This window comes from Brassica rapa, chromosome A09 (genome assembly GCF_000309985.2).
Source record: "Brassica rapa cultivar Chiifu-401-42 chromosome A09, CAAS_Brap_v3.01, whole genome shotgun sequence".
NCBI lineage: Eukaryota > Viridiplantae > Streptophyta > Magnoliopsida > Brassicales > Brassicaceae > Brassica > Brassica rapa.
The window spans coordinates 10,798,927-10,822,058 of record NC_024803.2 but is presented as its reverse complement, the minus strand read 5'-3'; the positions used below and the strand labels follow the sequence as shown (position 1 = coordinate 10,822,058).

The following is a 23,132-nucleotide window of genomic DNA, read 5'->3' as shown; positions in this document are numbered from 1 at the left end:
ATTAATAAAAGACTGGTCTTATCAATTTATTTTGTTAATTAAATAATTAGTGTTTTTTTAAGTTGCCTTGTTATTATCTATATTATTAAAATTGAAGTACACATTGGGATTAATGGATAAGAGTAAGTTAGAAAAAAAATAATGGGATTATGCTACTAAAAAAAATTAGAAGTCCATTACATTATATTAAAAAGTAATGAGTCTATGTTACTTGATATATATATTCAAATCAAAGTAATAATTTAAAATTGATTTATATCAAAAATTCATTCAAAAATATACATATATTACAAATTTGAATTTTACTAACATATTTTCCAATAACTATTATAATTTCTTTTTCAATATATATAATAAAAATACAATACAAAACCCAATTTCAAACACCAACGTAAATTATGGTTCTTATATTTCACATTAAATTTTAAAATATAATATATGTGATTATTTATATGATTGTACGTATAAAATATTATTAATTATAAGAAAACTTATTTGATGGTACGTATAAAATATGATTAATTATATGATAACACATATTTTGTAACCTATGATGACACATATATAATATATATATAATAGTGATTGGGGAGTGGGCGTTCGAGTTCGTTTTCGGGTCTTTTTGGAATTTCGTGTTCAGTTTAAATCTTTGAGGATTTGGTTCGGATTTGGATAACCAATTTAAATATGTTTGGTTTAAATATTTGGATAGAGAATTAATAATTATTTAAGTATTTTTGAAGTTTTGAGTATTTTTTAATTATTTAAGATATTTTACGTTTAATTATATCCAAATATTTTCAAGCTCCAAAAACCGAATATATATATTGAAACACTTTTTCTTTTAAAATGCATTGCAGTTAATAATAATAAAATATCTACTTATACTTATATATATATGCTTTTGTTATTATTAGTAGCGCTACACAATTGTTCTGTATGTTTGCCATTCTAACCAATGTGTTAGACCACTTCAGTGATGAGTACATATCGAAGATATACGCTAGACTTAGGGTTCAATCATAAGGCTATTTGAAAGTGAGACTTCATGAAATGATTAGATGTATTTTTATTACATAAGCGTTTAAATTTGTATAAGAATATTAAGAGATTTTGTTTCACTATAGATAATATAGATAGTTATGATATTACAAACTATGAAAAAGAGTATAAGATGTTTTGATATCTGACAATTTTACTTGTCTTTTGAGGATTCACATATTGACTGCAACATTTGAGCCGTTCTATGAAATCCACGCTTGGCTGTTTTCTTTGCAATACTACATATTTCTTGTAAGTTTTTTTTATTAACTTGCATAATTTTATTTTTAGGACGAAACTTCGTAGAGTATAAATATAATGAACTCTTAGTTAAACCACTGAATTAAGGGAGGTTCCACAAATATTAAGATATTTATGTACTTAGTTATTCAATCTCTGCTGACACGAAATTTTATAATAGATACTCCTTCCGTTTCACAAAGATAGACTTTTTAGTATTTTCACACATAATAAAAAAACACATTAAACTACCATAATAAATGTATTGTTTTCTGTAATTTTCAATTTTTAATAATTTGTAACTAATAGTAATTCAATAAAGTCAATTAATTTTCTTGAAGTTTACAATTTTTTTTATAGAAAACACAAAAAATACATTTTTTTGAAATATTTGTTTTTCTAAAAAATCTATCATTAAAAAACGGAGAGAGTATAGTTTTTTTTTTTTTAACTGAGGTTATAATAATAATAATGATAATAATAATAATAATAATGTAAGGACAAAAAAGGAGGGTATAATTTCACTTGATCTAAAAAAGAATTTCAAATAAATAAATATTTAGTTGCTAAGTGAACAGGTGGGAAGAAAAAGTTAAAAGGAGAAGTTGAACCTATTACCTCTTTTACGTAGACGTAATTCTGTTCAATATGGTAAAACCGAACCGTACCGAACCGAACCGAACCGAAATAGACAATATGATTTGGTTTTGGTATATACCATATAAACCGAATGGATATAACTTTATAAAAACCGTAGGATTTGGATATGGTTTGGTATATAACCGATTAAACCGAATAAACCGAACAAAACCGATTAAAAGTAGAAACATGTAAATATGTATCTATTTTATAACGATACATGAAAATCTATTTGTTACATAAGTTAAATTTGTGTTAATAACTATTACCATAATTTTATAGTAATAAAAAACCTTAATTTGTAAAACACTTGAACTATAACTAAATAACAATACATCACAATTCAGACATCTTATTTTCTAAGTCTTTTTTTGATCTTTTTGCTTTATTTTAGTCTTCACTAAATTAATATGAAGATTATAAATTTGATGAATAATAATTAATAAAAAAATTTCAATTGAAAAAACATGACTTTAATGAACACTAAATATGGAAGAGTGGAAAAACTTTTCCTTCATGTTTTTGTTTTGTTTCATATTTTTATTTTTAAAATTTAAAGTTTTGATTTTAGTTATAGATTTGATTATTTTATTTGATGGTAGAAGCATTTTTATTTTTTTGTTCATTTATTTGAACATGTAATATATTTTTAATAAATGACGGTGTTGACAATATGACTCTAAAATTTATATAATATGATCTCAAACAAAATAATTATGTTTTTTGGTATAAAACCGAATAAATCAAAAACCGACGGTATATAAACCGAACCGAACCGAAGTAAATATGGATTTAGAATGGTAGTTATATTTTACTAACCGAAATATCGAAAACCGAAAAAATCCGAACCGAAACCGAACCGATATCCGGATTGAACACCCCTAGAGAAAAGTATCAATCGCTTGAATTGAAAAAATGTTTCTCTTTTTTATTAATTTTGAAGTAGTATTGGCTAAGATCAAGTGTAGTAATCTGGATATGTGGAAAATTTTAAATTTACTTTTAAGGAAAAGTGCACCTTACAAATTGACAGACTATTATATCTTTAAATTTGTATATGAGACACGAAACATAATTGATTATCGGCCTTTCATTCCTGCTCATTAGCTAGTAACTTTGTTTAATTAAATATAAGAAGTGTCCAAGTTGAAGTCCGATTAATTCTGTTTCTGTGGACTGGCCTACCGATGATAAGCAAACATGGTTACTTTAGAGATCCACGCTGTCTAAGTCTAACCATATGTAGAACTAGTAATTTGCAACTGAAAATATATATGATCCATAGTATAGACTAACAACACAGATTAATTCCGTTATGGTTTAAAAGTAAACGAAGAGTTAATTCCGTTATAAATGTTTGGTTAATGAATTTATTAGAATTTTGGTTGAAGATTAAAATCTATCAGAGATATTAACAGACAATTTGTAAAGTGTGTGAATTATCCATCAAAAATGATTCCTAGATAATTTTGTGAGTTGTTTATAGTGATATTATGAAATACACACTTTAAAAAAAAAATAAGCAAGTGAAAATCCGAAATGTTACCGTTATATAAGAGCATAGAGCAATTTCAATATGTGTAACATACTAAGAAATTAAAATTAGAAACTTAACAAGATAACAAATTAAAATTAATATATTTTAAAATGATGTTAGAATAACAAAGAATGTATAGTAAAGAATGACTCATGAATAGTGATTAGGTTTGTCCTTCAAATCATAAGACCAACCGCAACAGCCGATTTTAACTCTTCCTTAGCAAAATAATATTAAGATATTTAGTGGGTTTCCCGTTTTATTAAGGATTATGCCACAATTAACTCTTCCAGTCCTCATTTAGACCTCATTTAGACTTCATTTCTGATAATCTTTTCACTGTGCGCGGACTTCACTGCCGCGTGAAAGCCCGCGATTGGCCAATCTTTTTTTTTTTTTGTAAATTCGGAAAAAAAAAGAAAAAATAATAAAATATTTTAAAAAGTGTTGTTAAAGATTTTCTGTTGAGGACTTATGATTGTGGGTGCTCTAACAAAAATTGGAACAACAAAAATTTAAATTAAACTTAAAAATTTTCACCAAAAAAAAAAATTAAAATTAAAAAGGGTGCTCCTTCTGAGATACATACATCCCTACGACCCTACCTAATATCTCATTCATTAATTTTCTTCAATTTTTTCGTAAAAAAGATTAATAACTAAAGTTAAAATTCAGATTTGCCTATATACGGAGACCTAATCACGTTTACGCTTGTACGGCGACCAACACGCAAGCAATCAAGATTTTGGATCGCAAAATATGTCTTTTTGTTCTTCATCCACCCAACATCGTAAATTATAATAATCTCTTACTTTCGTTAAACACAAACAAAACCAGCTACTTTCCAGAGCATCTTGGACTTGTAGGTGAAAAATATTGGGATAATTAAATATATAGGAGTACTTAACAAAAGAACAAATTGAAATTCCGAGGATTTAGCTAATATTTACAAATTAATTTGTTGACATGTGTGTACAAATGATCTGATACAACGGCCAGAGAGTGTGTGTGCGCCATGTGAAGGTGTTGGGAGGGTTTTTAATTTGTTTCTCAACTTAATAAATGTCTTTGACGATTGTAACTTCATATTCAAGTTTGTTCACTACATCGATTTAATTGAACATCGCAATCCACAACCGAGTTAAGTTTAAAAATAGATTCTAGTTTCATTGTCACATTAGTTGACTGAGTAAAAAAATACAACAATTTATTTAGTGTTGATTTAGCTTCACTGAACTTTTGATCATGTATAATTTGATGACATGATACAATGTGTATTATTGTATATATAATTATCAATCCTAACAGACATGCACTCCAACATTTTGTATTATTGTTTGTTTGTTTTTAATAACTTTTTGTATTGTTGTGTGTATAAATAAATACATATTTTATATAAGAGTAAAGTAGAAGTGGTTTCAAATAATTATGCTGTAAACTCTGATTACAAAGGTACGCAGAGACTAAACTAGGGTAGTCGTTGAATTCGACCCGGAATGTCCTCATCACGAATTTTATTAATTCACTATCAATCACTATATATTTAATTTGTTTTAGTAGTATATTTTATTGTATCTATTTAATTAACTTTTGTGGGGTTTGAATACAAAGCTGAGTAAGAATAATCATTCGACAAGTAAAGTTCAGGTGAGGTGTAATCATCTTTCTTTGTTTTCCGAACCGTAGATGTTTTTATCTATGCATGCCCCAATGATATTGTTTCGTTATGTCTACTCTGCTTTATGCTCAAGTTGTTAGCAAACGTCAGGAATGGGGACAAAATACTCTTTCTGCCAAATATTCCCAATTTTATGATTTACAATGAAGATATTGATGTTCTTTAGTTTTTGAGAAAATGAAGATATTGATGCTGTTTTACACATACTGCGCCAGTATACGTTTGTGAAGATTTTCTATAATTGTCTTAACAGAATAACTGGATTATAAAAAGAAATTGATGTGTGGAAAAAGGTACGTTAAAAACTTTTTTTTTTTCACGGTGTACATTCATCCACGTGGGTTTTATCCACAGTCGAAAGTTTATAAAATTTTACCGCCTTGGCTGTTGTGTTCACCGGGAATGTCTGATCGGGAAGTGTAGCTCAAGATCAATAAGGGTGGACCTAGGTCAAGGTTGCTTTCCGTCTCGGTTTGCAGATCATGGAGACTTGCAAAAGGTCCTTGATAATAGACCTTGCAAAGTGGATGGTCATTCTCTTGCAATGGGAGTCTACAATAGAGACCTTTTTTCTCAAATCCCCTTTTGAATTCAAGTTCAAGGGGTCCTGGTCTACCTCTGATCTGGAGTTAAGCTAAGAAGTATTGGTGAAGATCTTGGAACATTTGAGGCGTGGGAAATCACGGCTTCAAAAGTTCGCTTGAGAGTTTGATGTGACATCAACGTTGGTGTATGAAAACTTAGAAAAGCACTGCTCCCATTCTAATGCTGGACCAAAGAGTCGCTACCTTCCCCTTTATAGAGCACAAAAGATGCCCCTTGAAAATTATTTTTGATGGGTCTGAAAGTGTTCAAGAGGCTCAAGAAAAACGGCTGGTACCAGAAACTCTAACAGTCAGATTCTCTCACGAAGAGAGCTAGATAAAGGTTGTATGGGGAGTAGGTGTGGTCCTATAAGGAAACATGATGATCGTGTGGATGCTAGGCTTGATGGAAGATGGGAATCTCAACCTTATTGACATACTAGAGGTGATGCGTATCATTGTTCGGTCTCAAGGTGTTATGACCATATAGTGTTGACTGGAAAATCATCTGAATACCATAATCACTCCTCTAGATGGGTTGAAACTGAGAGAAGAGCCGCTCATTTGGTGGATCCAGTTAGCAAAGACATAGTTGAGAGAAGGGACAAAAGCCTTGCCCAAAAGGATATTTACTCGGAGAAACTGCGACATAAATTATGGAGCCTAAAAGGCTGGTTTCATAATTCTCAGTATCAAGAATTTTATCCCGCATCCAAGAAGAGAACTTAAAAGAAGCTTTGATTAAGATAAGGAAGAGCTTAGGTAAGTTGTGATATAGTATGTGAGATGTGCTGATCTAACGGAGAGCGTTGCGGGAAGAGAAAAAGTAAGATTTGCTGAAGAAAATGGAGAAATGGAAGAGACTGCATGCAAAGGCGACTGCTGCGGAATTTGAAGGACAAAGCAGCAGACATCTTACTATGGTCCATTCTCGTGAGCAGTACAGATTATGTGTATAAAAGCTCAGGACTTGTGGAAAATGTTGTTATGGCATCAATAAGTGAATGGGGTATATATAGTCCCTGGTAAGAAATGTCTGGACATACCTCTAGCAAAGAAGAAATCACCTACGCCTCATGTTGGACTTCAAGGATCAAGTTCAAAGAAAAGAAAGATTGCACAAGTTCATGGATTTCCTAAAAGAAAAGTGACTTCTGTCACCATCCCTTGCAGTAAGGAGAATGTTAAAGCCTCAAGAGGTGGACAGAGTATCCCATGTAACGTGGAGAAAGTTCTGCTGGTGGACAGCATACGTGTCAAATTATTCCAGCAACAGTGAAGAAAACAGTGGATTTTTGGAATCCACCAAGTTTAGTTCCTTAAAAATTACGAATTAGAATTGTTAAGATTTGGAGAATCTCTTGACAGTTCAAAGATGGAGGGAGATATATAGACATATTTCTCCTGACATAATATTCCTCTCAGAGATAAAAAGTCCCGACAACTTTGTTCTCCGGCAAGCTCAGTCGGAGATGTATGCCAACTACTGTTTAGAAGCTCCTACGGGTCATGGGAATGGATGGCTTGCATTGTTTTGAAAAAAAAAATGAATTAGAGAGTGAAGTTGTTTCTCGTATAAAAACCTTTATTGACATATGTATCTTGTATGACACAATTTTTTTTCTGGCAACCTTTGTCTATGGAGACACATATAAGTTAATACACAAACATATTTGGCAGGCATTGCTGAACCGACATAATTCTCAAAATATACCTTTTTTGAAGGCAATCTCTGTGACCTGCCACACTCAAGAGGCTTTTTCTCTTGGAAGAGAATTAGGGCTGAGCAAGTGGTCTTGTTTAGGCTAGAAATAATTGTTGCTAATGGGTTGTGGTTTGAAACATTTCACTCGTGCATAAGTGAGTATCTAAAGAGGGATCATATCAAAATCATGTGATCTTGTGCTTTAATACCACCAGAAGTTAAAATAAGGGATTTTCCGTTTTGATAGAAGACTGAATGATGTCTGTGGAATTAAATAGTTTATTAAAACGGTCCAGACAGAATCGAGCACCTACCGGGCATGAAACAGCCTATGAACTAGATTCATGATTTATCAATCTTAATCTAGCATAAAACACACCAATTAAGTAAGAATTATATATTAAGCACTAATCATCTTAAATCTTTACTAAATCAGCCTAATTTACCTTACCCATGAATCTAACAAGCGATTACTTGCTAATCACCGTATAAATCATTAAACACATGTTAAGTTTAGAATAAACACTGTAGATTGAAAGATAATCACAATAAACACAAGAATCTATGAAGAAAATGCTTACAAATTATAAAATTATAAAGTTTACAAAGTGTTCTTAAAAAAAAAGGAGATGAATTAGGTTTTTGGCCTCAAGGAAAGTAAATGATTTATTTTCTTTTGTAACCAGGATAGATCATGAACCAATTTTCGGAGTAGACTATTGTGAGACCCAAATTGATGTACCTTTAAGCGGTTTCAGCTTACTGACATATATTCACTAGTCCTCCACACTCGAGGTTGCCACCAAAAAAAAAAAATCAAAAGTATAACTCATAATCCCCTTAAAATTTATAGACTTCTTGATACATTCCTTGCAAATAAAGAAAGAACTACAACAAGAGTTCAATATATAATAATATATATCTGTAACGGTATGCTTTTTTTTTTTGTTTATTCTTTCGATTTACTTCATATTTAATATACACACACATTATAACTAATCTGCAAACAATCCTTTTGGATTAAACTTGATCGACATCATCATTTCCGAGCAAAAGTGGCGTTATCTGATCATCTGAATCCAACTGATGATTAGCTTTTTCCTCCACCATATCCTTCTGAACATCTCTTTGAACTTGACTCCACATTATCAATAGATATCCGGTTCCTGCTATTGCCGCTCCTAACACACTGTTCACAAGAAGTTCAACATAATAAACAGAAAATCAACAATTAATAGGAAAACCAAATAAAATTCAACTGTTTTACTTATTTTAAATATAAACAATCAAATTATAACCTGAAAATCAAAACTAAACCAAAACTTCAAAAATATTAAGCTAAAATCTGGATTAGAACCACAATGTTTGATTCATTTTGAAGCATTTCTATATGATACTTCTAAAACAAAATATCCAAACCGAATACTATATTGAAAAGACAAAGTTGAAATTAAAATAGGAACCGTTATCAATAATGTAATGGGGACTCTCTTTGTAATAATTTATATAATTTTGTAACTTACCTTCCATAGTGAAGACTATTGACAAAGAAGCTTGTGCCGAAAATTGAAGCCCAAAGGATCCCAAATGGCTTAAATAATGGCACATAATAAGGCCCTTTCATTTTTGAACACTTCACTTGAACACTTGTTCTTATTATGCTCCCAAATATACCCTATATATAAAAATATATATTAACTTTAGAGAATCCCAAATCAAGGAGTACATATGATATAAGATCATTTATATGTACCGTGGCAATAATAAGATAGAAATCCATGTTAAGTTCGAGTTTCCATGCACTTAAGTCTGGTTCCATGAACGCTGAGAAGATTGCACATTGTAGTGTCCCAGCTAAGCTATAGGCAGACACTACTTTCATCACTTGAGGATATTTCTGGACGGTGTCCAACTGATATACCAAAAACCAACAAAAGATATACAAATTAGAAACTTGTATAGATATACAAAAGAATATACAAATTATAAACTTATATAGTTAGCAGAAAAAAATTAGAAACTTATATGGACCACATAAGAACTGATCGTATCATACGCACATGTATATTCAAATACAATGAATAAGATTCTTTTAAAATTTTGAGACGTTAATTAAGTTACCTGTATGATATTCCAGATGGAGATAGAGAGTGTGGCACATGCTAGAAAGAGTGAGCCAAGAGCCCAATTGTCAGAGTTCTTGAAGAAAGTCAAGTAGTGTGAGATTGTAGTGAGGAAATTGGAGTTTGGAGAAGAAGAAGGAGAAGGTCTAATAAAAGGGCCTAAGTAAATAACTTCTACAAAGGCTCCTGTGAAGCATATCAACGTGCCTATCACTCTTCCTCTTGTTCTCTTACATTCCCACCCTAACCCTCCTTCCCTGATTATTTTATATTCCAGATATATTAAAATCAAAGAAAATTGTTTATTATAATTTAGTTTTAAGAGTAATAAAAAGTTGAATTCGAGGTGAAAGATATCAGTTTACCCAAGAGCAATAGAGAGCAAAAAGGAGAAAGCAGGTGATTGCAAGCCCATAGCACATACCACAATTGGAGAGCTATAACTTAGCCCCAAAAATGCCAAGTTTTGGTACAGAAACACCCTGTTCAAGAAAATAATTAATTAAAACGTCTAAACTCTATTATAATTATTGCATTACAAAAAAAACTAAGATGGTCTCAATTTATTTCCTTTTTGTTCAGTATATGTGAGAAATAAGAACAGAGACATATAACATTTAACTGCATGTATAATATACATAGAACTAGTAATAGAGATTTAAACTAACCCTGTAAACCCGAGTAGGAAGATTCGAACAACGGAAGGCTTCGTGAGGAACGGTTCGTCGTCCCTATAGACGAAATAGACATAAATATCATCATAAAACATCTCAAATTAAGAAAGACGCACACATGTAGATTATGCACGTTTATTACCTTTCATCTCTATGGAAGAAGAACGAGTAAGGGAGGAGAAGGAGAGAGCCAAGAGCATTGGTATAGACGATGAACACAAAAGGGCTCATGCCACCGGTTAATGCTGTCTTAGCCAAGATGGTGAGTGCAATGGTACATGCCTCCATCAACGCCATAGCTATAAATGGAACTATGTTTTCCCATCTTGCCTCCATTAATCCCATATTTTGTGTTTGCAGCTTATTGATATATATCGATAATGCACGTATGAGGACCGGCAAAAGGTATATCCGAAATATGTATAGGCCAATAAAAGTCGTTTTTTGTCTCTCTCTTTCTCGGGGAAGATGAGAGACTAAGTCGACATACAACTGTGTTAGGGTTATGTTGTAATGCAATACTTTTGTGGCTTCATTTTATATTTATATATGTTTGTTTGCATATGAGTGGAAGGCCAAATGAAAAAGAGGGTTTATGTAGACGTGGAGAGAGGGAGTCATTGATTAACCTTTCGGGAGGAGATAAAGCTAATAGTTCATGCGCCTCAGCTCTTACGCTTATAATATATGAATAATTTTGTTGGACGGCATAAGAACATGACCTTCTGTTTAAATTATATTTGCGAAAAGATAAATCACATACAAGTTCTCTGGAAATTAGTCTGGTTTTTGGTCTTACATATTCTGGTTATAAAAGCTTATAAACCACATTCTACGCAAACTAATGAGCTTTATATATACTAACTAATAGGGTTTTCATATTAATATTATTAAAAACATATTGATGAGAGCCACCGTAGAAGTCTATCGCTTTTACATGCCGAATGTGAAGCGTTGATTTAAGCAATGAAATGTATGAAAACTCTACAGTTTTCAGAGTGGTGTTTGCAACAGACTGTTCTCAACTGGTGAAGATGGTGTCTACACCAACAGAATGGCCGACTTTCACTACATATATGGAGTAGTTTTTCCCATGTAAGCGTTTTTTCCCAAATTTTACAATCCCACACATTCTAAGGACAAAAAACACAATGGCTAACTAGTTAGCATGTGCTTCTAGAAGTCTGTCATCGGCTATGATTAATGTTGACTCAGTTCCGCTGTCATAGCTAGCGGATTCGGAATCTTCTTAGGCTAGAGTAGCCTTTTGTTGAAAAAAAACATATGGTAAAGTCTAGTTATATATACAAAACGTTAGTATTAAATAAATTATCGTAAGCATTTTTCTAAACAAACAAAACCTTGGAGTTGTTGATGTATCGATTTTTTTTTAATTAGTGGACAAAATACTAATGCAAATATTTATGTTTAAAACAAATAATTTTTGTTTTGTCTGATTTTTTTTATAAGCCATATCGACTAATTTGGTCGAACTCAAGAACAACGCACTTAGTACTAAATAGTGGACTAGCCCGGAAACGTATACACTGCCTGATCCGAGTTTAGCCTGAATTATTTGTTAGAATACCATTTTTTGGAAAAAAAATCTGGGACTTCAATTAAAAGAGTTGAATTACGAATTTATGCAAGATCAACCTTAATCTACAGTTTAAAAAAATCAAGCTGTAATTTTATATGAAAGGTTCTTTTTAAAGTCATTACTAAATTATGTAAATCTTTTTTATTAAATAGGTAATTGGGGTTGTTTATCATAATTGAAGAAAACAAAATATCTACAATGGGAACATATTACAGATTTATTGAAGCAAATCACTGATACTATATAATAGATCGAATTATTAATTACGTGAGGCAGAGGTTGAAGAGTGAAGTTCGGAAATAAAACAATACGAAAGCCCTAATCTCAATGTTGGTCTTTCAAACCATTGTTTTATAACAATAAAAAGTCTAGATAAAATAATGTTAAGACTTTGATTTTTTCTTGATCGATAAGAGTCGCATTTCTTTTGACGTAGCAGTTGGGAGAATGAAACGTCACCTTGTTATTAATGTTGGGATTAATGGTGACGACATTTGAAACATTCCCACGATGGTGAGGCCGAAGAAGAAAAAGGAAAATATATTATCTAGTAATCTGTAACAGTCTTCACAATTTGTTTTAAACAGGCTAAGAATAAAAATATAGGTACGGATTATGATGTGGATTATGATGTGGAATAAAAATAATTATTGCACATTTTATGATTTCGTTAGGACTTTTTTTGATGAAATTTCTAATTTATTGATAAAGATTGGATTGTCATTTACAAGATGATAAAGTATAGACTAAATATAAAAGAATATTAAGAACGAGTTGCAAAAACCGACTCCAAACCAATGCCTATCGATCTTCAAACATTAGTGGTCAAGTCGAATTTTCTTTAGGATTTATTTCATTACACAGCCATAGGAATATTAGGCGGTAGCTATGTTTTGCGCACCCTTTGTGAAAATTCTTAACTGAGTGTTAATGGTATTTTAAATTTAAGAAAGCTATCGGTTAAATTATTCATGAGATGCTAAGAAAAAAAAAATTAGATTCATGAATTAGATTAGCTATACACAAATAATTACTTGGTTTTATAATGTGTTTTGCTTTCCATTTTCTGTTAGATGGCATTTTCAATCTTTGCGCCATAATTACGCATACAAATTTCGAATTCGAGTGCACAATTCAAACTAGGCCTGAGTATTTTATCCGGATTAAAAAAAACCAACAAGAACTGATTAAAAACCTGATTTAGATTGGGTACGAGTAATGCCATTTTACTCCATTAGATTTTATTGTGGAGGATATGCGAGTTTTGGATCCGACCCAAACCGAACCCAAAATTCGATAGAATACTCAAAATGCCCATTTTTTTTTATTAGGTTTATATGGGTGTTTTGGTATCTTTTTGGTAGTACATACATTTTTAAAAATTTTGTGTTCGAGTTTTCATGTATGGTTTTGAGTTTTGGGTAAAATTTTAGATTTTCAAAAATATAATTTGGGTAATCGGATTTAATCATGGGTAGTTTCCAGGTCTTTGGGTCAGACTTTTGGTAAGATTTTGGATATTGTTAGGGTATTTGAATATTGTTTGGGTATTTTAGGGGTTTTCGGGTATTTTCAGATTTAGGGTATTTTGGGTTTTCGAGCCCTAAATACCCAAAACTTTTAAGAACAAAAAAATAACGTGTATTATTGGTTTCTAGTCAACTGGATTCGAACCGATCCGGACCCGAAATGATCCGAACCGATCCCAAACCGATAAGTTTTAATTATTCTATTGAATCCTAATATCTAAGATACAAAAAATCTGGACCCGGGATCCAAACCCGAACCGAGGATCCGAATGTCCATACCTAATTCAAGCTTTAAATAACATAAAATAAAAATACGATAGTTATACAAAAATCTAACAAAAGAAGAATAGTCGTTAAACTCTTGGTTACTAAAAACATAGGAACTTGAAAATCATAAATTTGAAATTTTCAAATTATAAATTTGATTTTAGTTCAGAGAGATTTATTTTATTAAAAAAAGTTAAATAATATAGTTGGAATTCGGAGAAATGAGCCCACATTCTGATTATTAACAATGAATAAATAATTTTCTCACTTTTCCAGAGAGGATAAGTTGTTTTAGTATCCAACATAATATAACAACATATTATTTTAAATAGTTTTTAAAACTATAAATCTGTATTAATAATGTTATTTTGACTATTTAGTAAATAGAAAACATTTTAACAAAATGAAATTATCTTTCCGATTTTATTTTCTGAAAACTTGGACAATGGGAAAAAAAACGCTAACCAATTATTATAAATATATAGTTGCTGTCTCTGACAAAATCCACTCCAAATATAATATTTTTCCTTTTCAGCTCTTCCTCACCTATCATATACAAATCTGTATATTTTTTTGATTCGGGGACATTTTTTTTTTTTCTTTAAGAAAAAAAAAAGAATATCATCGATATATATTATGGATACATAAAATTTTGTGTTAATATATTAATCAAGGATCTTTAAAAAAATTGTAACCTTAATTTTGTATTAATTACAAAATGACCTTGTTTTTTAACGCTCATTTATTATGATTTTACAATTATGATAAAGATTACATAGACGATTCGACAACCGACAATATTACATGCCTTACGAAGATCTATGACTAACTGCATCATCAGAGCTGTCCTATGAAGATCTATGCATGATTAGATTTACTTGCACTACGGAAGATCCATTGTAAACATTTCTTTTGTAGTCAGTATAATTGTTTAATAAATTGTTTTCTCCGGAATTGAAATTTGGACCTCCTACAATGTTTAATCTGCAAGAAATTTAATAGTCTCGGATTCGAACCCAGATCTGGATGTAGAAGCCTTTAAATCTTGACCACATCAGTTGCAGATATTCCTGGTATTGCTTCTTCAACTTGAGATACAAACATCCTGCAAATTGAACAAATAATCAAATCATACATAATTAATTTTAATTCATATAATTAACATTCACAAAAATATTTACCTTTCAAAGTAACGGGTCATTGCATCCTCGCAGTTGAGCAGAATATATGTGTGGGCACTATGTTTATCTTCTTCACATGACCACCATACTTCTTTCGTTTTACCACCAAACCGTCCTATTTCGCAGAAAATGTCAGGAACACCATCAATTGGATATGATGTCGGTACTCCACCATCATCATATCTCCTAGGAACTCTTTTTCTCGTACGAACAGTTGGAGCAAAATAGTATGATGTGAAGTTAGATGTTTCGGCTGTCAAACTCCCTGCAATTATTGAACCTTCTACCTTTGCAAGATTTCTTGCTTTCCCCTTCAAATGTTTCATCTGTCGCTCATACGGATACATCCATCCGTTGTGAACAGGTCCACGAAGCAATGCTTCATACGGTAGGTGGACAACTAGATGCTCCATGACGTCAAAAAATGAAGGAGGAAATATCTTCTCCAGGTTGCACAATATGATCGGAATGTTCTGATGAAGTTGTTCGATGACTTCTTCTTTGAACGTACGTGTGCTAAGATCTCTGAAAAATGCTCCGATGGCTGTATATTTTAAAAGGAATCAAATTAATAACATTTCGTAACATATGTATATATATAAATTTATAATTACCTGCAAGTGCTTCGTGGACATTTGCTGGAAGGAGCTCGGCAAAAGCAAATGGAAGCATTCGTTGCATAAACACATGACAATCATGACTTTTCATTCCGGAGAACTTTTGACCTCGTTCAATACATCTTGACATATTTGAAACATAACCATCAGGAAACTTAACTTCCGATGCAACCCAGTCAAACAAGGTTGTTTTGGCTGCTGATGACAACCGGAAGATGGGAACAGGAACGTTTCCATTGCTCTTGATATGTAACTCACTTCTTGAGCAAATATCAGGTAAGTCCATCCTTGACTTTTTGTTATCTTTTGTCTTCCCAGGGACGTTAAGTAATGTATTCATGATGTTCTCAAAAAAGTTTTTCTCGATATGCATGACATCCAGATTGTGGCGTAAGAGAAGATCCTTCCAATAGGGTAGCTCCCAAAATATACTCTTCTTATGCCAATTGTGAGATACACCATACCCCTCAGGCATATTTCCAGGAACATGCCAATTTCCTCCAACCTTAACTGTTTCCTGAGCTCCGTAATAATCAATGTCCGCTTCGATCTGCTGGCCGGTGAGATATGGAGGAGGACTGTCTCTCACAATTTTTTTGTGTCGAAACAATGTCTTATTTCTTCTGTACGGATGGGCAAGTGGAAGAAACCGACGATGACAATCAAAACAACAACTCTTCCTAGCATTCTTCAGTTGAAAAGCATCCGTGGATCCAAGACAATACGGACAAGATAATCTTCCATGTGTTGTCCAGCCAGACAACATCCCATAAGCAGGAAAATCACTTATCGTCCACATCAGAACTGCTCGCATCGTAAAATTGTTTTTCAAGGAACAATCGTACGTCCTCACCCCTTCTGACCACAATTGCTTTAGCTCTTCTATCAACGGTTGAAGAAAAACATCAAGAGACCGTTTTGGATGCTTCAGCCCTGGGATTAATATGGTCAAAAATAGAAATTCTTGTTCCATGCACATATCCGGCGGTAAATTATACGGCGTAAGAATGACTGGCCACAAAGAATATTGTCTACCAGACATTCCAAATGGACTAAATCCATCGGTGCATAACCCAAGATAGACATTCCGAATATTTGTAGCAAAATCTCCGTGTACCTTGTTGAAATGTTTCCACGCTCTTGCGTCTGATGGATGTGCAACCTCACCATCTCTCTGGACATGTTCGGCATGCCACCTCATCGACGCAGCAGTCCTCTCAGATTGATATTATCTTTTCAATCTGTCTGTAATTGGTAGGTACCACATCCTTTGGTACGGTACCCTATTCCTCCCACGGCTTTGCGGTTTGAATCGTGGTTTTTTGCAGAATCGACACTCTTCTAACTTGTCATCTTCCTTCCAGTAGATCATGCAGTTGTCGATGCAAACATCAATCATCTCCGAGGGTAACCCAAGACTATAAACCAATTTCTGAATCTCATAATAAGATTCAGCAGACACGTTGTCTTCTGGCAAATACTCTTTAAACAACTCTGCCCATGCATCCATGCAATTCTCAGGTAAATTATGATCCGTTTTAATATTCATCATCCTAGCTGCTAGAGACAATTTAGAGAGACCTTCTCTACAACCAGTGTAGATTGGTTGATTTGCAGCATCTAGCATTTCATAAAACCTTTTTGCATCCAAATTAGGTTCTTCTACATTTCCAGTTCCATCTGCTATTGTTGTAGTTGTTTCTATAAATGCATCACTAATCATATCTTGAACCCTATCATGATCTACCATCTGCTCCTCTTGATGATAATTATGTTCATTATGCACATGATTCAGTTCTTCATTATGATGAGCATCCTCAAAATTAGCATTACTACTACTAGCTTCATTTCCCCCATAACCCTCTCCATGTTGATACCAAATGTAGTATTGTGGTGTAAATCCTCTGTTTACTAAATGATTCCATACAGTTTCACTACGTGCAAATTTTGAATTCTTGCATTTTGAACAGGGGCAGAACATCTTACCGCTTTCCTGCGTGATCGGTGTACAGCCCGCCTGGTGCATGAATGTCTCTAGCCCGTTCAGAAATGCATTCGTCACTCTCCCGTCGGAATCTTTGTGCAAATACATCCAACTTCGTAACTCGTAAATACTACCGCCACCGACCATTTTTTTCTTCTATTTTTTTTTAAATTTTTTTTTTCCGTTTGGGTCTTGTGAGGAAGAGAGTTATGTGTTGTGAGGAAGAGAGTTGTGGGAAATGACATATATATAGAGAAATTTTCGAGTTGGGTAGTTGAAATATAACAACGATTTTACAAGGAAACTTTTACATGGATTTTACATAGTTTTTTTACAACGACTTTACAACGAACTTCGATAAGTTTTTCACCTAAATATAACGGTAACATGATTCGTTGTAATATTGATGTAAAGTTTTCTTTTCGACGTACTTACGTCGTAATATTACATGGGGTTTACGACGAAATTTGGTTTCGTTGGTTTCGTCGTAATTGCGTTGTTAACCCACCATTTACTATTTCTAAGACAACGATAAGGAACCTGTGTCGTTCGTCTGTCTGCCAATTCAGTGGAACGACAAGGAGAAAGTGGACGGAAGTGCAGCTGGTTTGTACTTGAGAGGAACCTTTGACGATGATCGGAGGTTCCACTCAAGTATAAACCAACTGCACTTCCCTCCATTTTCTCCTTGTCGCTCCACTAAATTGGCAGACAGACGAATGACTCATGTTCGTTATCGTTATCTTCGAAATAGTAATTGGTGGCTGAATGAGGAGTTGTGTGTTGTGAGGAAGAGAGTTGTGTGTTGTGAGGAAGAGAGTTGTGGGAAATGACATATATATAGAGAAACATGGTAAGTTTTACATGGATTTTACATAGAAAATTTACAACGCGTTTACAACGAATTTAGGTAAGTTAAAGCACATTGAATACACGTTTTCACCTTTATATAACGGTAACACGATTCGTCGTAATGTCGATGTAACGTTTACAACTATTTCGCATTCCACGTACTTTCGTCGTAAACTTACATTGACTTTACGGCGAAAACGGTTCGTCGTAAATTACCATGGAGTTTACGACGAAGTTATGTCTCGTCGTAATTGCGTTGTAAAGCGTATGTAAATTTACGAGGAAATTATTTCCTCGTAAAACGCCATTGTTACTGCTACGTTTTCTTGTAGTGTACCGCAATACACACATACAGAATTATGAGAGTTTAGGTAAGTATAATTTATGCAAGTTCCTCTGGTCAATCACTCAGAACCGACCTTATGAGAGTTCCTCTGGTCAATTACTCAGAACGCTTTACCATTAGGAGCAAATCTGCAACGTAGAGGTATTCAATCAGAAGCTTTTTGCAAGAGATGTCAAGCTGTAGAAACTGCAATGCATACTTTTTTTCGTCTGCCCTTATGCGCGAAAGGTTTGAGAGCTAATCCCAACACACAGAGTGGTTCATATAGCCACATACAAGAATTTCAAGGATGCAATCAAGGAGTTTAGGAAAGTTTTCTGTTTGCCTCCATCAGGAAGATCAGGAAACATCCTTGCTTGGGTTTGTTGGGCCCCTTGGACAGCACGCAATACGCTAATCTTTGAAGACCGAAGCTTCACACTAGAGGAAGCAGCTGCGAAAGCATTAAGGTTAGTTCAAGAATGGACTTTCGCGCAAGGTTTGAAGACTCAGACGACGGATCAAGTAAAGATCTTACCCAAGGCGCCTCAACTCCGACCAGACCAGACCGCTAGAATGACATGCAAAACAGATGCTTCTTGGAATAAGCTATTGAAGAAAGCATGACTCGCCTGGATCTTCACGGATTCCACAGGATCGTACAAGCACAGAGGAGCGTTGACTCAAGATTATGTCACCAGCCCATTGATCGCAGAAGCCCTAGCTCTCTGATCGGGAATCATCACTGCAGTAGCTATGTGGATCTCAGACCTCCAAATGTTATCTGACAGCTCAACGCTCGTTAGAGCAATCAACAACGACATGCAGAGCTCAGAGATCTATCGTAGTGTTAAAGATATCCAACAAATCTCTTATGCCTTCGTAGATATCACCTTTTCTTATGTTTCTCGTTCGCTTAACGGTGAAGCTGATGCCTTAGCAAAAGCCACCTTGAGCAATTCATCTATAGTGGACCCATCCGTAGGCTAAACACTTGGACCTGAGGCCATCTTCTTGCTTTAATGAATTATTGGTGCACAAAAAAGGTAAGTATAATTTATGTGTTCTGCTGTTACAAAAATAAATAAACACACAAAACATAATCACCAAACGATTATATCTACAAGATATTATGCTTGCTACACAATACTTGGGCCTAAGGCTAAACACTTGGGCCTGAGACCATCTCCTTGCTTTAATGAATTATTGGTGCACAAAAAAAAGGTAAGTATAATTTATGTGTTCTGCTGTTACAAAAATAAATAAACACACAAAGCATAATCACCAAACGATTATATCTACAAGATATTATGCTTGCTACACAATACATCAGTAGGTAAATATGGTAATTTATATTGAAGACTACAAAATATTTTGGCACCAAGCAATGAATTGCCTAATTCTTTTTCGTACTTAAGAAAGATGTTAATAATTGGCTTTCGTAGTAGTTAATGCTAATGAATGTATCATGTTAACCTAACTATTAATCCTATATAAACTATGTTCTAGAAAATTAACTTGTATTTTATTTTCAAGGTTGATACTTTTTATTAAATCAAAACCGAGTATGAGTATTTGTCCTTTTTTAATCTTTTGGAATAGTTATTTTGGTAGTTTTTTTAATACTTATAATTTATTCAATTTTTATTTTAATAGTTTAATCAAATATAAAAACCATCATATTTAAAAATCAGAGTACTGTTTAATAAATTCAAATTTTAATCATGAAAAATTAAATTGAAAAAATGGTGTAAAAGGCAAAAATAATTTAAGTTCTTTGGTGTAAAATCAAATAAACCAAAAATCGACAGTAGAAAAACCGAACCAAAGCAAAGTAGATATGATTTTAATATGGTGTCTAACTTTTATAAACCGAAATACAAAAAACTGAACCGAAAACGGACCTAAATTCGTATTGAACAGTCTTACTTTGGATATGTAATTTTTACACCCATCTCACCGCGCGCATCTTACCCCACGTAAAACTTGGGTATCAACCTAGTTCTATAATATAATTTTTTGGATACAAGGGTCATGATTGAAAAGTTAACTTTAAAAGCTTTGAAGTCTTGAAAAACATAAAATAAAAGTCCTTAAATCATTTTTCCTAATAAGAATTTATTGGTTTAAAAGTTATAAAAACTTTAAAAAATCTTGTAAAAGATATGTACCAATTTTTCTTTGTTTCTAAATCAGTAATCTAATAGGTAAAAAAACTTCAGACATTTAGGTTTGAAACTTTTTAGTAATTTTGAAGTCAATTTGATAATCAACACTCTTCTCCGAGTTACAGAACATGTTTGAAGAAGTAACGTTTTTTAATATATCTCTCTTAATATTTTAACTATATTCCATCTGTTAATTATCATTTTAGTTTGTATACAAAAATTAAGAAACTATTTAATTTTGTATATTTGTGTACAAAAAAATTATTATTTATACACTTAATCATATTTCAATCGATAAAAAGTAAATTAGAAAATATAAAAAGTTATACAATATATAAAGTTAATAAATTTACATTTTAATATATAACGACACTTAATATGAAATGAAAAAGTACATATTAGGAATTTCTGCATCTAAGAAGAAACCCAAGAAATTATTTAAAATTGATTTATGCTAATAATACATTTTTTACTTATGTGTATGATAATTACAGATGATGAAATAAGAATGTTCCCCAATTACTATAAAATAATTATATAAATAAACTAATATTTTCTTCAACTTAAATATTATTACATAAATAATTTGGTCCCTACATGTGGCATGCCGCATGAATCATCATCTAATTCTTTAACATATATAAGAGATCCTAAGGACAAGGACAACTATTAAATGGCTCCATAATTGGTAAAAGCATGAATGACTCCTAAAGGAATTTTTCTCTGTATATTATATCAGATATATTTTTTGTTGTTTAAATTTATGTATTACTTGAGTAATTTAAGAAGTCCACTGGATTAGTCAGACTTTATCTTAATAGTTTTTATAAGGTTTTTCATATAACATATATTAAGCACTCGTCACAACGTGATGATCGAATCTTAATATTTTACTAGAAATTGACCCGCGCGGATACTAGTTCTTACATTTTATACATTAATATTTTTTATACTGCTACTCATCTTTTCAAACAATTCTCATTTATACTGTTATCCATATTTCCAAATAATTCTAAATAGTATTTGAGTTGTAATAATATAGACTAAAGATTGATCCGCGCACTTACACGGATATTGGTTTTTATATTTTTATACATGATATTTATTTTTTCATAATTAATATTATATATTTTAGATGAGCCGTACTATAACTAATTGTATTCGAAATACTTGGACCGAATCGGGTAATATAGTTATCTTTGGTACAAATATCCAAACCCTATTCAGATACATTTGTTATTTTAATATTTTTAGGTTTCTATACATCAAAACCGAACTCATCAAGACCCAAAAGGATCCAACTCAAAACCCACACATAAATTTATAATATTCAAACAGAGCCTAATTAAAAAAAATACCTAAAAAAAACAACACGTACCTAAATGGATAACTAATGTTAATGTTTAACTTATTTTATAAACTAATAAAAAGGATTTTTTCTAAGTGGTTTGGCTAAATTAAGTGAAATAAAAATAGTTTTTTTATTTAGTAAAATAATTATATGGAGTGAAAATATTAAGTGACAATTAATTTAATACATTTTTATTATTTTAATTTAAGTTATTATTTTATTCACAAAATATTTCTTTGAATTATGTTTTTGGCTACGTAATTTTCCATCGATTGAAACTTAAATTAAAAAAAAATAGTAAAACAAACTAAACCGAATATTTAACCATATACAAAACCTAGTTATTTAATATTTTTATTTTATAATTGGCACAAAGTTAATGTTGATTAATTAATAAATAAAAATATGCACTATCATTATTATGGTAATATAATTAATGATGTGATGCAGTCTTAAGGTAATACTAGATTTTGACCCGCGCTTTCAAAACGCGGATTTATTATTATTTTTTTTCAATTGACAAATATTTAGTAAATGTCATATTTTTATATATTTGTGTTTTATTTTATAAAAGACTTAAATTTTTATCTTTATTTATCGTATTTCATTTTAAATGACTATTTATGTTTTAAAAATTAAACTTTGTTTTTTAATGAATTAAGTTGGTATAACTCTGATAAATTAATTTTATTATGTGGTTAATATTTTAATAAAAAAAATTATATACTTTTAATAAAGATTTATACTTTTCAATGAAAAAAATCAATTTTTTTTATGAATGCTTAAATTATATTAAGAAAAGAAAAATAATAATAATTAAGAATAGTTGAAAAAAAAAATATTTGAATTTGGACTCAATGGCCCAAAGGAAAAAAATGTGAGAATTGGATCTGGTTTCTTAATATGACCCAAAAGAGATCTGATGTGGGCTGGATTCAAAATAAATGATCCAATATAAATGTGTTATTAATATTACTTGATTGTCTTTAATGAAAAATGCAATGTTAGTAAAGAAAATGGTAGACTAAGGTAAAAAG

At 31.9% G+C, this 23,132-nt stretch overlaps 2 protein-coding genes and 2 long non-coding RNA genes across 4 annotated transcripts; 1 reads left to right on the top strand and 3 right to left on the bottom strand.

Annotated features, from left to right (window-relative positions):
* Positions 1-436: 436 nt before the first annotated feature.
* On the top strand, positions 437-7,302 carry LOC117128135. The gene is made up of 2 exons (XR_004451328.1): positions 437-1,932; positions 2,806-7,302. It is a non-coding gene; the product is annotated as an uncharacterized LOC117128135 (long non-coding RNA).
* A 1,058-nt stretch (positions 7,303-8,360) lies between these two features.
* Positions 8,361-14,117, bottom strand: LOC103838562 (WAT1-related protein At1g60050). Its single transcript, XM_009115009.3, has 7 exons — positions 10,364-14,117; positions 10,216-10,278; positions 9,913-10,029; positions 9,546-9,804; positions 9,178-9,336; positions 8,948-9,099; positions 8,361-8,613 (listed from the first exon to the last, which is right to left on the bottom strand). The coding sequence occupies exons 1-7, from the start codon at positions 10,564-10,566 to the stop codon at positions 8,445-8,447; spliced, it is 1,122 nt and encodes a 373-aa protein (XP_009113257.1). The 5' UTR covers positions 10,567-14,117; the 3' UTR covers positions 8,361-8,444.
* A 227-nt stretch (positions 14,118-14,344) lies between these two features.
* LOC103838751 lies at positions 14,345-16,591 on the bottom strand. Its single transcript, XM_009115205.2, has 3 exons — positions 15,413-16,591; positions 14,799-15,342; positions 14,345-14,722 (listed from the first exon to the last, which is right to left on the bottom strand). The coding sequence occupies exons 1-3, from the start codon at positions 16,455-16,457 to the stop codon at positions 14,656-14,658; spliced, it is 1,656 nt and encodes a 551-aa protein (XP_009113453.2). The 5' UTR covers positions 16,458-16,591; the 3' UTR covers positions 14,345-14,655.
* Positions 16,592-17,098: 507 nt separating this feature from the next.
* Positions 17,099-22,644, bottom strand: LOC117128136. Its single transcript, XR_004451329.1, has 2 exons — positions 19,115-22,644; positions 17,099-19,030 (listed from the first exon to the last, which is right to left on the bottom strand). It is a non-coding gene; the product is annotated as an uncharacterized LOC117128136 (long non-coding RNA).
* Between the last annotated feature and the right edge of the window lie 488 nt (positions 22,645-23,132).

Coding starts and splice junctions, on each gene's coding strand:
- LOC103838751 (XM_009115205.2), bottom strand. CDS start 16,457: ATGTCTGGTAGACAATATTCTTTGTGGCCAGTCATTCTTACGCCGTAT. Junction 15,343..15,412: donor TGTCCACGAAGCACTTGCAG/GTAATTATAAAT, acceptor TAAAATATACAG/CCATCGGAGCATTTTTCAGA. Junction 14,723..14,798: donor ATGACCCGTTACTTTGAAAG/GTAAATATTTTT, acceptor TTCAATTTGCAG/GATGTTTGTATCTCAAGTTG.
- LOC103838562 (XM_009115009.3), bottom strand. CDS start 10,566: ATGGGATTAATGGAGGCAAGATGGGAAAACATAGTTCCATTTATAGCT. Junction 9,100..9,177: donor TCTATCTTATTATTGCCACG/GTACATATAAAT, acceptor TTTTATATATAG/GGTATATTTGGGAGCATAAT. Junction 8,614..8,947: donor AATAGTCTTCACTATGGAAG/GTAAGTTACAAA, acceptor TCTTGTGAACAG/TGTGTTAGGAGCGGCAATAG.